Source organism: Eretmochelys imbricata, chromosome 11, assembly GCF_965152235.1.
Source record: "Eretmochelys imbricata isolate rEreImb1 chromosome 11, rEreImb1.hap1, whole genome shotgun sequence".
Lineage (NCBI taxonomy): Eukaryota > Metazoa > Chordata > Testudines > Cheloniidae > Eretmochelys > Eretmochelys imbricata.
Genome location: NC_135582.1, coordinates 50039968 through 50055232, shown reverse-complemented (window position 1 = coordinate 50055232; position 15265 = coordinate 50039968). Strand labels below are relative to the sequence as shown.

The following is a 15265-nucleotide window of genomic DNA, read 5'->3' as shown; positions in this document are numbered from 1 at the left end:
TCCCGAACAATACGACGGAGCAGTCCGAGCCCCACGGAGCTGCGCGGCTCTAGACGGGAGCCCCGGGATCGAGCGCCGGGCGGAGGCCGATCCGCGGACGCCCCCGCAGCACGAACGCTCCGTGGCCTGGAAGGGCCCGCGGCTAAAAGCCCGCCGCCGCCGCGCGCCACACCAGCAATTAACGGCTCCAGCCAGTCATCGTCACCGCGTCGCTTTGCCCCCGCCCCCGCCCCCGCCCCCCACGGGCGCGCGCTCGCTGAGAAGCGCCGAATGCTCGCGGGGACGCGCCGTTTCTATGGGGACCGGCATCCACAGCAGCGGCTGCCGTTTTGGACCCTCCACCAACTGCCAGCCGGGACCCCGCCATGTCCCGGCGGCGGTGCGCGAGCGCCGGGCTGAGCTGGCAGCAGGACCAGGCGCTGGGCAGCACCATGCGCATCGTGCGGGAGCTGGGCCCCACCGGCTTCGTGCTGCGGGAGGAGGGCGGGCCCGCGCACCGGGTACGGAGAGATGGCGGGGGGGGCGCAGGGGCGGGCTCGCTATAAGGCCCGCGGTGCCGCGCCAGCCCTGCCCGCCGCTGGGTGCTGAGTGACCCGCCGCCCCGCAGCGTCTGCCGGGGCGCCAGCCAAGGGGGCCGCGAGGTCCCTCCCGAGGCCCCCGCTCTGCTGCGCCGCGACCGACGCCGCTGTCCGTCTGTTTCCCCAGGTGCTCCTGGGGGAGCCCCACTCCTGCACCTGCGCCACGTTCCTGAGGGAGAAGGAGCTGTGCAGCCACATCTGTTGGTAAAGGCGTTGTTCCTGGGGCATCTCCCCCCTCTCCACCCCGGCTACGGGGGCAGTGCCAGCCCTTACTCCTGCCTTTCCTCCAGGGAAGACGAAGCACTGGTGGTACAGATCAGGTGTCAAAACAGGACTTGCTGAAACAAACCCCCTTACCTCTTAACTTCGTAGTACACATGAAAGAGCAGGGAAGGAACCCAAGAATGAGGGGGCTGAATTGCTACCAATCATGTGCAATTTTCTCATTAAAGTTACCTATTTTAAATGTAGAATGGAGGGTAGAAAATTTCATATCTTTCTGAAAGAGAGTAGTGGGAGTGAAGTTACAGACCAGTGGTCTTACTTCAGATTCAGGTAAATTACAAACCCCTCGGTTAACATCAACTGCTGGGGACCTACTAGCTGTGCTTGCTGTAAAGGAAAAGTGGTTGCTTTCTAATTTATCAGTTTGCTCTAGCAGCTCTTCTTTGATACCCTGATCTCTGAGAGGACTTCATCTTTATTACCAGGAGAAAGCAGGCCTAGGATAGATATCTGCCACCTTTACTGCAAGGACTTTACTTGCAACTTTAAGGCATTTTTGACGAACCATCTCATTTTATTTAACTCTCCCCTTCTAAAGTTTCTAGAGTATTATGTTTTGGTATCTTATTTCCTCATTCCACTCAGGGTGTTGTTACTATTTAATGGCTATTTCTACTTTTTGAATTAATGCTTGTGTATCACATAATACTCAAACAACAAGTTTCTCCTCATGTTTGCTCTAGAATTAACTTTTCCAAAAAGCAATCCATTAAAGCATGAAATTGTTTCTCTAAATGTTATGCCAGTGTGCAATTTAACCAATTAGATGTAGTCAATTATGTATTTCCACTCTAAGAGAATTCTTTGACTGTGAAAACAAAATAATGGATGAAAGAACAGGTGGATGTAATTTTCATTTGGATTTCAAAAGTGTCCCTCACAAGAGACTCTTAAAGAAACCAAATAGATCTGGGGTAGTAGCTAAAGTACTGTCATGGATTAGAAAATGGCAAAGAAATGGGGGGAAATAGCAAAAAATAATTGGTAGTTTTGAGCTTTCAAACAACCGGCAGAGGCACAGAGGACCCCAGTTTGGATAAGACCTCATTTGTAGCTTAGCACTATAAACTTTTGTTCTTACAGTTTTAGTCCTAATATTTTCTCTCTGAAGTATTTAAGATGGCTGTTGTCCTTGAAATGTAAATGTGATGGGTTCAGTCACAAAAACTTCCTTGGGACTGTCACTTGACGTGCTGGAATGACCTCTGAGCCCATTTTCCCTGCCAGCTTCGGACTCCAGAACCCTGCCTTGTTGAGCCAGACTTGCTAGCCTGCTGCAACACAGACCCCACAAAGCTACAGACTTTAACCAAAAAGTGCTCAGAAGGTCACTTATCTCCAGCACCCAGACACCCAGCTCCCAATGGGATCCAAACCCCAAATAAATCCGTTTTACTCCGTATAAAGCTTATACAGGGTAAACTCATAAATTGTCCGCCCTCTATATCACTCATAGAGAGATATGCACAGCTGTTTGCTCCCCCAGGTATTAATCGCTTACTCTGGGTTCAATAATGAACAAAAGTGATTTTATTAAGAATAAAAAGTAGGATTTAAGTAGTTTCAAGTAATAACAGATGGAACAAAGTAAGTCACCAAGCAAAATAAAGCAAAAACACACAGTCTAAGCATAATACATTAAGAAACTGTTTACAGTTAATGTAAAATCTCACCCGCAGAGATGTTCCAATACGCTTCTTTCACAGATTAGACTCCTTCCCAGTCTGGGCCCAATCCTCTTCCCAAGTACAGTCTTTGTTAGTTGCAGCAGACATCTTTAGGTGGAAACTAGGGGTGTTCTCATGACTGGCCGCCCTCTTTGTTCTGTTCCACCCGCTTTTATAGCTTTGGCACAAGGCGGGAATCTTTTGTCTCTCTGGGTCCCCACCTCTCCTTCTAAAAGGAAAAGCAACAGATTTAAGATGGATTCCCGTATCAGGAGATAGGTTTCAGAGTAACAGCCGTGTTAGTCTGTCTTTGCAAAAAGAAAAGGAGTACTTGTGGCACCTTAGAGACTAACCAATTTATTTGAGCATGAGCTTTCGTGAGCTACAGCTCACTTCATCGGATGCATACCGTGGAAACTGCAGTAGATATTATATACACACAGAGACCATGAAACAATACCCCCTCCCACCCCACTGTCCTGCTGGTAATAGCTTATCTAAAGTGATCATCAAGTTGGGCCATTTCCAGCACAAATCCAGGTTTTCTCACCCTCCGCCCCCTCCCCCCCCACACAAACTCACTCTCCTGCTGGTAATAGCCCATCCAAAGTGACCACTCTCTTCACAATAAGAAAAGGAGTACTTGTGGCACCTTAGAGACTAACCAATTTATTTGAGCATGAGCTTTCGTGAGCTACAGCTCACTTCATCGAGGTGAGCTGTAGCTCACGAAAGCTCATGCTCAAATAAATTGGTTAGTCTCTAAGGTGCCACAAGTACTCCTTTTCTTTTTGCGAATACAGACTAACACGGTTGTTACTCTGAAACATCTCTTCACAATGTGTATGATAATCAAGGTGGGTCATTTCCAGTACAAATCCAGGTTCTCTCACTCCCTCACCCCCTTCCAAAAAACCACACACACAAACTCACTCTCCTGCTGGTAATAGCTTATCAAAAGTGACCACTCTCCCTACACACTCCCTACAATCAGGAGATACGTTCACATGTCCTTCCTGTGGGACCCCAGCTTCCATTCTTTCAGAGCTGGCCCACACGTACCCAGGAAGGTTTGCAAGTAAACAGAGCCATTTACAACCAATTGTCCTAGTCAGTGGGAGCCATCAAGATTCTAAACCACCATTAATAGCCCACACTTTGCATAATTACAATAGGACCTCAGAGTTATACCTCATATTTCTAGTTTCAGATACAATAATGATACATGCATACAAATAGGATGAATACACTCAGATTATGAGCTTTGTAATGATACCTTACAAGAGACCTTTTGCCTAAAGCATATTCCAGTTACTCATAAGCATATTCACACTCATAAGCATATTTCCGTAAAACATTATGGAGTGCAACGTCACAGTAAAGTTGAAAGTAATAGGTAGTAGTTAGCTTTAGTTGACTTCCACAAGCTGATGGTTATTTTATTATCATTGTTAGGATATTGTTGAAAAAATTCAAAATTCCAAGAAACCATGAATGTAAGTATAATTATTTTTGCTTGCTTGTTTTATCTTGCATATAGAGTTTAAAGGCAAAGTTCTCTGGAGGTTGGATAAGCTCAGCTTTTAGATCAATGATTGTTTTCCCTTAACTAGCATACCAACATTTTTATGCTTTGGGGCATTTTCAGAATTCTGAAACATGATACCTTTTTCCTATCTGTAATACTGCTGCTAAAGGTACAACTGTAAAGTACTTAAAGAAAAATCTAGTCATTTGCAACACTTTCAGGGCCTTAGAGTAGAAGATCATGTGATTTAATAAAGCACATATCCCACTCAGAGTATCCTAAAACATTTTCAGATCCAAGTACTTCATTGATTTGGCAAACATATAATCCATTTTGCACTTGGACAGATTCTGCACAGCACCTAGTACTACTCATTACAGTAAGTGAAACTCCCTTCTAGCCATGTTTGTGCCACACAGATTCTGTGGGTGATGGGTCTCCTGGAATAAATTAATAGCTGCAGTTTTGGGTTGCTTCTGATCATAGCTAATACATATACACCACCACATTTTGGTGCTGTTTCAGGAAACTTGACTTGAGTTGTACAGAAAAACCTTTGAACCAATTTTGCCATAAAGATCAGATTTAGATGTGAAGTTGTACAAAACTATCATTACAAATTGCAAATGAGAAATGAAGATTTACAACATTTCTGGCAGTAGAAGCACTGACAGAGTTGGTTCACTGCAGATGATTTAGCCTGACAGTTATTATAGCTGAGTATTAGTAAACGTAAAATTTTTGCCAAAGAGCTTTAATCTGAGTTTTCTATAGATGCTTTTCAGCTGGGTCTTCTGGAAGGAGAGATCAATGACATGCTTCAGCGATTACAGCAAGAACAGACCCTCCCCCCAAGAGCAAACACTCTCTCCACCAAAACATTTCAGAAAGAGGATGATGGATACATTAATCAGAAAGAAATTGATGCAGAGGCTGTCTGTCCTATTTGCCAGGAAGAGCTACTAAAGAAAATGTTTCCCATCACTTACTGCAGGTTAGATATATGGTTTTTCTAGTTTGTTTTCATGGTGGAAACTCAGAAAATGTTTGTTATATTAGCTAGTGATAGCAAGTTTCTACACAATGTTGCAGGGGTCCCATTGGAGGGTTGGTCTTGACATGTAAAAATCATAATTTTAAATAGTTAATTTTTACCGATGGCTTTTTTTTTAATAAATGCTCTTTGAAACAAAGCAGTAGTAGTGCATGACTTTTGCATTGTAGCTGAAAAACTATTGTATTAATGATACTGAATTTTCTAAATGTTTATGGACAGGGTACAGTAATTGATGCCTGTTTCAGACCTTGTCTATTCTCTACAGTTTTGTCGACATAAGTCAGCTTTCGTCGACAAAAGAGTGGAAGTGTACATCCTGAAATGCTCCTCCTGCTGATGTAACTCCCCTGCTATGCAGACATAATAAAAGCACCTCAACAAGAGGCGTAGGACTTATGTCAGTGTAGTTAAGATGCTGCAGTGTCTGTGTAGACACTGAGTTCCTTACATTGGCTGTCATTCTTGTCAATTTCATGAAATTGACAAGAAAGCTGGCTCCTGGCTCCCCAGCCAGACTGCTGCCCTGTCTCCACTCCAAGCTGGGTTGCTTCCTGGCTCCCTGTTCCTCGCTGGGAGTCCTGCTGCCCCTTGGGGTCCTGGCTCCCCGCTCCCCACCAGGAGCATGGCAGCTGACCGGATTCTAGGCACGAATATCCCCATCAAAGCCGAGAAACCCCTGTTGTCTGCCCCTGTCCCGTCCCTGCTCCCAGCTGAGAGCATGGAAGCAAGAAGGACTCCCAGTGGGGAGCTTCGTGGAGCTGAGACCCCTGACTCTCAGTCCTCCACATTACCCCTCTTCAGTTGGTGGAAGCACTTCTGTTGAGGACATGCACCACTGACAGAAGGAAGGTAGTGTGGACATCAGCCACTGCCATAATTAATGTGGTGGCTGTAAGTTGACCTAAAATAGGTTGACTTAAGATTGTATAGACATAACCTTACTTTTTGTAGGTACAGCTGTGGAAACAACGTTCACATCACATGCATGAAGATTTGGGCTGATCACCAGGGTGAACTGGAGAGTGACTTTGTGGTGAAGTGTCCCCTCTGTAGACAAGAATTTGCACCATTAAAGCTCATTTTAGAAGAATTCAGAAACTCCACTCAGCTTGTGACTGCAGCAGAGAAAGAGAGACTTGACAAACACCTTGGACTCCCCTGTAATAACTGCAGAGCATTTCCAGTTGAGGGAAAATGCTACAAGTATGTACTTTTAAAACACTTCTAGTTTAACCGTACAATTCCTTGTAACAACCTATACTTTACTACTTATTCCCCTTTGTCTTTATTATAACCAAACAATGTTTCTCTGTGAGTTAGATGACTTTGGTTCAAGTCTGGTTATACACTCAACCCCTTGGTGCTGATTTCTGGTCAATTTACATTACAGTGATCTGTGTAACAGACTCCTAATGGGATCTTTAGCTCAATGATGTATGAGGTTGAGTCAGCGCCTCAGAATTCCTTAGTGTAATGCATTTCATCTGAAGACTTACGGCTATATCCACTGAAAAACACAAATAACTTTACTCACACAAGATGTTGCATTGCCAATGATGAGAGTAAAATTATTTGTGTTTGCAGTGGTGTTGTAGATGTGTTTGTGCCAAGATATTAGAGAGACAAGGTGGGTGAGGACACACAGGGTTCCGGAAGGTGCAGTCCACGGAGGGGTTGTCATCTCTTACCCTTTAACCCAGTGTGCCTCACAATGCCTTGCCACTGTAGATCCCAGTTTGGGATGTTCACAGCCAGCAACAAGCATGCAGGTCAAGTGTCTGTGCACTATGCAGCCAGCCCTGGTTGAGGAACTCAGCAGCCTGTTGACGGCCCCTCTCTGGCTTCCACAAGTCTTGGTTAAGACCAAGGTGACCCCAATACATGCCCAGTCCCAAATTTTCCTCAAACCATGTTCTCTGCAACGTCTAGCCCTCTCCTGGACAGTTCAGAGAAATAATAAGGTTTGTTTGTTCCTTTAAAGAAACAAAAGCACATCACAGCTTGTTTACTGGGGTAAATACACTATTCCCTGCAAACACATCACTAAGTTGGTTTATAATAAATTGATTTTATTTTTTAATAATAGGACAAAGGTTAAATGACACCAAGTAAAAGGAATAAAATTAGAAAGGGTTAGGCCTGGTCTACACTACAGAGTTAGGTCAACGTAAGGCAGCTTATATCAACCTAACTTTGTAAGGATCTACACTACAATGTTCCTCCTGCCAATTTAACTCGCCTGCTGTGGCAATGTACTAACACCACGTCTGCAAGAGGCGTAGAGATTAGATCAATGTAGTTAGGTCAACACACTGTCCATGTAAGACACTGCATTGCTTACATTGCCTGTTGCTGCCTTTGACAGCCCAAGCCCCACCACCCCACCTAGGACAGACGGCCAGGGCTCTCAGTGCCGGGGCTCTGGCTTTCAGTGCCCCACAATGCCCCACTTTAGTCCGTGCAAGCACTCCTGGTGAGGACACACACTGCCTACAGAAGGGCAGAGTGTGGACATCAAGAGCCAATTTAATTACTACAGTGGCTGTAGGTCGACCTAACTTAAGTCGACTTAATTTTATAGCATAGACATGCCCTTAAAAGAAAAAAAAATCTGAAAACACATCTAAAACTTAATCTAGCTAGGTACAGGCTTTGTTCAGGACAGTTGTCTCTCACCAGTATTCTTCTCAGTTATGACTGACTTTTTCCTCAGTCTGGACCTTTCACAGAAGTACAAGATGCTGTCTACCCTTGTCTTCCTAGGTGAAGGATCTTTGCCTAAGCCCATTTCTCACCTATTTTCAGTTTCCAGAGACTTCAACCCCTCCTTGGTTGAAGGACTCATCTTTCTCATCTTGAAAAAGCACTGGCCTCTTGTCTGTCTAGTGATGGATGCTCTGTGTAGCTCCACAGCTTGTCTGTTTCACCAACAGAAATTGATCCACTAAAAGATTTGCTGGACAGCTTGCCTCTCTCAAATTATTCATGTAATTGTTTGCCAAATCAGGGTCATTGTGCTGACTAGTTGCTTTTTCCTTTAGATCAGCTGTACTGAGAATTGCATCAAGGTCAAATGTACCAAAGCTATGTTGAACCATTTGTGTTTTAAATGAAATACTGTTACGCTAGAATCTTCTTTTCAATAAATATAGACAGCCATCAAGTTATTTATTTTAAAAAGTGATTGTGCAACCCAAAATCACCTTTGGAAAATATTTTGCCCATCCTCCCATGCAGCATGTGGCCACAAGGTTTGCTTTTTCCCTCCCCCCTTGCCCTTCTTACTGAGAAGAGCATCCTCCAGGATTCCTTCATCTTGAATTACTTCTTGAACAGTAAAAAGAAAAGGAGTACTTGTGGCACCTTAAAGACTAACCAATTTATTTGAGCATCCGATGAAGTGAGCTGTAGCTCACGAAAGTTTATGCTCAAATAAATTGGTTAGTCTCTACGGTGCCACAAGTCCTCCTGTGCTTTTTGCGAATACAGACTAACACGACTGCTACTCTGAAACCTTCTTGAACAGTGTGCATGTGCCACTTCATCATGAGCTTTAGTATACTTAGGAGAAAAATACAGAAATGTTGCTGTACAGCAAGCTGAAGGAACGTATATAGGTTTTCTCCTTCAAGTATAGAATCCACCAATGGTTTTTTCTTTAGCAGACCCCTAAAAAACTTTGAATGGAGGTACAGGACCCCTTTGGAAAGTTAAGACATAGTTCACGGACACCCAGGGGTCTGCAGACCACAGGTTGAAAACCACTGTTCTGTTGTAATGACAACTTTTCGCTGACCCCATTGAATTAGTCTGTGGACCCCCACAACACTGGCGTACACTATTCACTTTTGTATAAAATTCAGCCAGAAAGAAAGCAACAGGCTTTATTTTCTACAAACTTTCACTGGTGAAATGGGCTTGAGTTTGGATAATTTTATACTGTAATATGGGACTTCCTGATACTAAATAGTAGAATTTTCAACAAAGGTTTTTCATACATTAATAAGTTCTCCTAAACTTAACATTCCACTCCAACTACCTTATATTTTTGTTTTTTAGGTGCACTGAGTGTAGTGAATATCACCTATGCCATGAATGCTTCACTAGCGTTTGCCATCCTCCACATGTTTTCACCTTTCGACAGGTACAGAACTATATTTTATTGCATCATATCCAAAGCACTCTAATGGTCAGACATAGAAAACATTTTATTTGGGAATGTAAAGCTGATCTTGTTTTTTAAAAATAAAAACCACTGTTACAATGACTGGGATTACTTGTGATGGACTGTAGACCACTATGAAATACTTAAACAGTGAGGAAGGAGTAGAACCATAAACTGAAATGGTCCTTCAAAATAGGCTCAATTGTGGGGGTGAGGAAGACAACATGACAGCTGCCTCTGTACTATTTGTCTTCTGTCTTGCTCTGGACCTTTCAAATTACTCTGCAGAACCTGGGAACAGACAGATAATGGGTCATTTTGGGGCTGGGGGACTGAATGCCGTCATCCCCTCTCCTGGCCCTCATATCCAGTGGTATTTTCTATGAAAAAAATACAGAACCATACTGTATTAACTTCTTGGAGCCCCACTCCATGGTAGGATCACCCTTTTAAAAATGCTCAGGACAGCCACAAGCTGGAGGAGCCCAGTCAGCATAGCTATATTGGAACCACAGTGTCAGGGGAGTGCTGGGAGCACAGACCTAGATCTAAGGCATGGGGTTATCACTGTCGTCTAGCTTGGCCTTCCACTGTGCCATATCCCAGGATCTAAAAGTCTTGGGCCGTGATCTAGCCTATTATCAGTTGGTGCATTTCCATAGTTAACTAATTTTTACATCATTAACTCACTGTGTAGAGTCAAGGCACAAACCATGTGAATGAGGATTGCCATAGGTTCAATGACAGGTTCAAGTGTATACATTTGATTTTTCTGCAGCTTTGCTTCTAAAGACCCAGAAATATTAACTCTTCAAGTTTACCATCCATAAGGATAAGTTTGTTTGTTAGACATAAGGGCCAAGATTGTCCTCACTGTTGTGAAAGACAGCACAGCACTTCAGAGCTTTTGCAAAACCTCATACAACAAGAGTGTCTTTTAAAATACAGGGACTTCAGTCAGAATGGCGATTAATCTGTTTTTGTTGCTACAGAAAAAATTTGTTGTTAAATTGTTCATGGTTTTGTAAATCATGAAAAGAGAAACTCATATTTTGGCTACTGAAAATTGGAGGTCTTTTTCTCAATTACTTATTGCACCATATTCTGTGATCTTTCATTAGCTCTTTCTGTATTCAACAGAAGAGAAATCAGAGGTGGAGGTCACTTGACCAAGTTTCACAATTGTCAATTCCAGGAGGAAATTTAAAAAGCATTAATCCAGGCAGTAATTCTAAAGAAAAGATGTTACATCTTCAGGAGAAGTAAGATAAAAAAAATTTCATACTATTTAATGTAATCAATTTCAACATTCTTTAAAAACAATTTTTTTTCCAATTCATTAATATTTACTTTTGTTTATAGAAATGATCCTGTAAAGGGTAACAGGAAATGCTTTAGAGAAACCAGATGTGTATTAACTTTGTATCTTATTAATCTTGTTAAAATAAAATTTTAAATGTACCTTGCAGGTGAGTGCGATTCTTCTCACCTGTGTTTAGAGACTAATGGCTTGAGCCTTGGAAAAACATTTGAAACCGTCACATTATGAACTAACCTTTGAATAGCTGTAACAAAATCTGCCAGCAAAAAGCAAAAGCTATGCATTTAAAAAATTTAATGTGTTTGTGGAATTTCTGAATGGAAAGAGAAAGTACCAGCAATATCATAAGAAAACCTTATGAAAATAGGCTTACCAGCCGGGTTTGCAGATGAAAAAGATTTGGATAAATATGAGTTGAATTGATGTGCTTATTGAAATCAAACTCTTTGCAGTTCATTGATAACTAAGAGCTAGCATTGCACCTCTTTGTACTAGAACAGAATACTGCTGTAGTGCACTATCTGCAACAGGATCCATACTTGTAAACAAAATCTGTGTACACCTCACAGAAAGTCTTAGTGAGGAAGTATAGCCTTGTGGTTAAGACACTAGCCTGGGCCTCAGAACATAAGGATTAATTTCCAGGCTCAGCACAAGCTCCCTATGTGACCTTGAGCAACTCACTTGACCCCTTTTGTGCCTTGGTTCTCCCAGAAATAAAAAGGAGATTATAATATTTCAACCAAAAGTTATAGGCTTGATGCAAGAATTACTTGAGTGAAATTCTCTCACCTGTATAACACAGAAGGTCAGACTAGATTATCATAATGGCCTCTTTTCTGCGGAGAGTAAGGGTCCACTGATGATGGTTTTCTAGCAAGATCAGGGCCTCAGTAATAGTGGCCAAACACATTAATCTATTGAACCATCAGCCTGTAAAGTGATAGTCCCATCACCAAAACTAGCCTGCCATTTTGAAAGTTTCAGTTTCTATTGCTATTTTCCTACTATGTACTAAAAACATGTTCTGTATTTTCTGTTTAGATCCAGTTGCATCCCAAAGCACATTGTAAAATCTTTACCTGTGATGTGGATCAGAAAACATAGCAACTTTCTTGCTCCAGGTCTCCAATGTAGGCTCTGCTTGAAGATCTTTTGCCTTGGTCAATGTGCTAGACTCTTGCCATGTAATCACAAGGTAGAGAAAACTAAAGGCTCTAAATTTTACTGAACCCAAAACCCAATGTTCATGCCAAAATCTCACTGTTAGCCTGTGTGTTCATGCTTGTGGTTCAGCTCTTTAACATAGTCTAGACACTTATTATTCTCTTCTGCAAAGTTGATGAAAATGTAAGCATTGGAGGGAATATGTGACGTATTCTGTATGCAGGGTTGTTGTAGTCGTGTCAGTCCCAGGATATTCGAGACAAGGTGGGTGAGGTAATCTTTTATTCTTCAACTTCTGTTGGTGAGAGAGAAGCTTTCGTGCCTACACAGAGCTTTTCTTCATCTCTGGGAAAGCTTACTCAAGCTATGTCTCCACTACAGCTTATGTCGGCATAAAAACGTCACTCAGGGGTATGAATAAGTTCTCTCCCATCAGCTTAGAGCATCTGCACTAGCAGCGTTACAGCAGCCCAGCTGCATCGGTGCAGGTGCGCTGCTGTCAGCTCTGTAGTGTAGCCGTAGCCTCAGTGTCACAACTATATACAGGATGGAACAGATTGTTTAATATAAGTAATTAATATATTTCAAGGAAACATTCAGGGTGAAGTGGGCCGTAACACCTTTCCAGTCATAGGGAGGAAAGGAAGGGGTGGGGAACAGCTGCGGGGGGAAGAGTCAGTGGGCTATAGATTGTTGTAATAAACCATAAATTACAACAGTTACGCCCAGCCTTATAGTCAGAAGCAATCTCCCCACAGACCAGGACACACCAACTCAAAGGGGCACCACACCCTTCCAGAACAGATGCAAAACCTGCAGACATATCTCCACTGCTACAATGATTAACACCCCCCACAACACACCTTTCACGATCCATGGGTTCTACACGTCTATCACAACATGTAGTGTATCTCATCCAGTGCACTAAATGCCTCTATAGCTACTATGTGGGTGAAACCAGACAATCACTACACTTTCAAATGAACTTGCACAGGAAAATGATAAAAGACAAAACTACCACGTCCCCTACGGGTGAACACTTTTCACAAAGCGATCACTCTAAATCTGACCTCTTTGTCCTCTTCCTCAAAGGAAACCTGTACAACACTTTCAAAAGACGAGCCTGGGAGCTTCAATTCATAAATCTTTGCTAGACACTAAAAATCATGGACTGAATAGAAATACTGGATTTATGACTTATTACAAGAATATATAACCTACTAACAACTTCCTCCCAGTAGTTCTTCCTTTCCATGCTATGACTGGAGGGGTGCTAATCGCCCACTTCACCTTGAATGGTCCCTTGAAATACGTGTTAACTACTTATGTTAAACAATATGTTCCGTCTTGTATTTAGCTGTGACACTGAGGCCAGGACTACATTACGCACTTACTTTGGAATAACTGTGTCGCTCAGGGCTGTGAAAAATCCACCCCCCTTCCCTTCTCCAGCACACCTTAGGAAGCCCATAGAAGACATCCTTTTTCGGATTTGCATAACTGCTGGGGATCTTCTAGTTTACAAACATGATGAACTATTTTTACAGCAATTCACACCATCCTGTAAAAAGAAAAGCCAGTGTTGCCTGAAAGTACACAAACAAATATTAATCTAACATCTATAGTTAGTATCTTTTATAGATTTCTAGAAAGAGTGCAAGTGAAGTGCCAGGAGAATTAGGCTAAAAGAAAAATACTGAAGTCAACATTGAGTCTGTAGATCAGTGAGCATAGGTGCAACTACTTTCTTCAAGGGAGGTAATTAAAATGTATTTGAAATCTGAAGCACGTCAATAAATGTATTGATTTACAGCAGCCAATCCAAGTTGACATAAGGCATTTTCCATAGTAAATTAGAGTTGGGACTTTTTACATGAAAGGAATATGCCAATTATACACTAATGTAGCTCCAGTGAAGGTACTTCTGGTTTATAATGGTAAGAGAGAAGAATCCGACTCCTTAGAATATCCTTTCTGCATGCAAGAATAATTACTTCCGTAGTATTCTTCCAAGTTGGATTAATTATTATTATTATATTGTTGATAATTATCAGGACACAGCTCCATGTATCTTAACTGACTCTCTTTTTTAAGTTCCACAGAGAATGTATTGACAACTGGTTATTGCACCAAAAAAATGCATGTCCTATTGATGGATATATTGTGTATAATCCATTAACCTGGAAGGATATATCAGCCATTCATAATGTCAGTCAGCCAGGATCTCAAACAAATACTACCAAACTTGTAAAGCAGATGGAACCAGAGCTTTTCATACCTGGAATTGGATTGTTCTTCAAGCAAACACTGTTAGGCCATACACTTGAAAAATCTCAAGATAGCCTCCAGAGACTTCATAACAATAAAGATCCACCACATTCTCAACAGGGTTTAACTTTAAATGGTTTAAGCTACTTTCATTTAGGAGATTCTGATTCTAGTCAGCACAACATTGATAGAAATTTAAGTCTACAATTTTCCAGGCATGGTAAGGATTTAGCTCATAAGCCTTTCCAGAAAATACTCTCTCAAAAATCCTATTCTGTTACATCTAGTAAAGATGCAATTTCTAATGGTACGAGAGGATTAAATGGAACTTGTACCAATAAAGAGAAAGGAGCAAAAGTGTACCACGTTGACCATGCTAACCCAAACAAAGTAGTTGCTTTTGAAGACAGGAATAACCATGAAATTTCAGCAGGTGTAAGATTTCCTGGGAAATTGAACTTTGAGGATAATTTGGGGAGTACAATTGGCTTTATGTTCCCAAAAAGGGACAATAAGTGTGTGGGAAAAGCCAGACAGCAAAAAAGGCTTCTAGCAAGACCACCTAAGCATAAGCCTCTGAGCCTTAAAACTTCAGAAGTAGCTTTATTAATGGAAGGAATTCCACTGAACAACAAGTCATAATATAAAGAATGTATGAAATATTTAGAAAACAGCTATATTTTTATAGTTTTAAACTCATGCTTTTTGTCTGAGTTTTTATTTTCCATTAGTGTATTCCCTAGAGGCTGTTTCTACCAAGTTTAAAGGTCCTTTACACCACTGGACTGGCTTAATGGAGTCCGAGAATCAGCTCCAATAACTAAGCGGAGGTGAATAAAGTTAAGCTGAAAGCTGAAATATTTATTGCAAAAACACTAATAATTTAAAAAAAAAAAAAACTTACAGCTCTTAGTTGGCTAGTCAAAGATATAATAGAATTTCTGAGACAACAGGAAAGACTTACACGTTACAATATTGAAATAAAATATTCAAATTTTAACTGAGACTACAAAGTGGGCTTCAGAGTACTGTAAAGTAAGCAGATTTGACATACACATCTCACACTAAATATAGGAATCCACAATGCTATTTTTAGTTGCTTTTCAGAGTAGAATCACACCATTAAAGAACAATCAAAGTTTGATGCACCATTTTTTAACCTCCAATTAACTTCTTCCAAAAAAAGGGGAACTTAATATGTTTGAGAGGCTGCAGGGGGCCAAATATCA

General features: G+C 41.7%; 1 protein-coding gene across 1 annotated transcript; it reads left to right on the top strand.

Annotated features, from left to right (window-relative positions):
* Window positions 1-365: 365 nt before the first annotated feature.
* On the top strand, window positions 366-14678 carry ZSWIM2 (zinc finger SWIM-type containing 2). The gene is made up of 9 exons (XM_077830419.1): window positions 366-500; window positions 706-782; window positions 3986-4026; window positions 4833-5052; window positions 6067-6318; window positions 9175-9259; window positions 10421-10542; window positions 11646-11799; window positions 13863-14678. The coding sequence occupies exons 1-9, from the start codon at window positions 366-368 to the stop codon at window positions 14676-14678; spliced, it is 1902 nt and encodes a 633-aa protein (XP_077686545.1).
* The last annotated feature ends 587 nt before the right edge of the window (window positions 14679-15265 follow it).

Bases quoted from the DNA above. Each gene is read 5' to 3' on its own strand.
- ZSWIM2 (XM_077830419.1), top strand. From the start codon at position 366: ATGTCCCGGCGGCGGTGCGCGAGCGCCGGGCTGAGCTGGCAGCAGGAC. The intron at 4,027-4,832 runs GTAAGTATAATT...AGTTTTCTATAG, and splicing joins AATTCCAAGAAACCATGAAT to ATGCTTTTCAGCTGGGTCTT. The intron at 9,260-10,420 runs GTACAGAACTAT...TGTATTCAACAG, and splicing joins ATGTTTTCACCTTTCGACAG to AAGAGAAATCAGAGGTGGAG.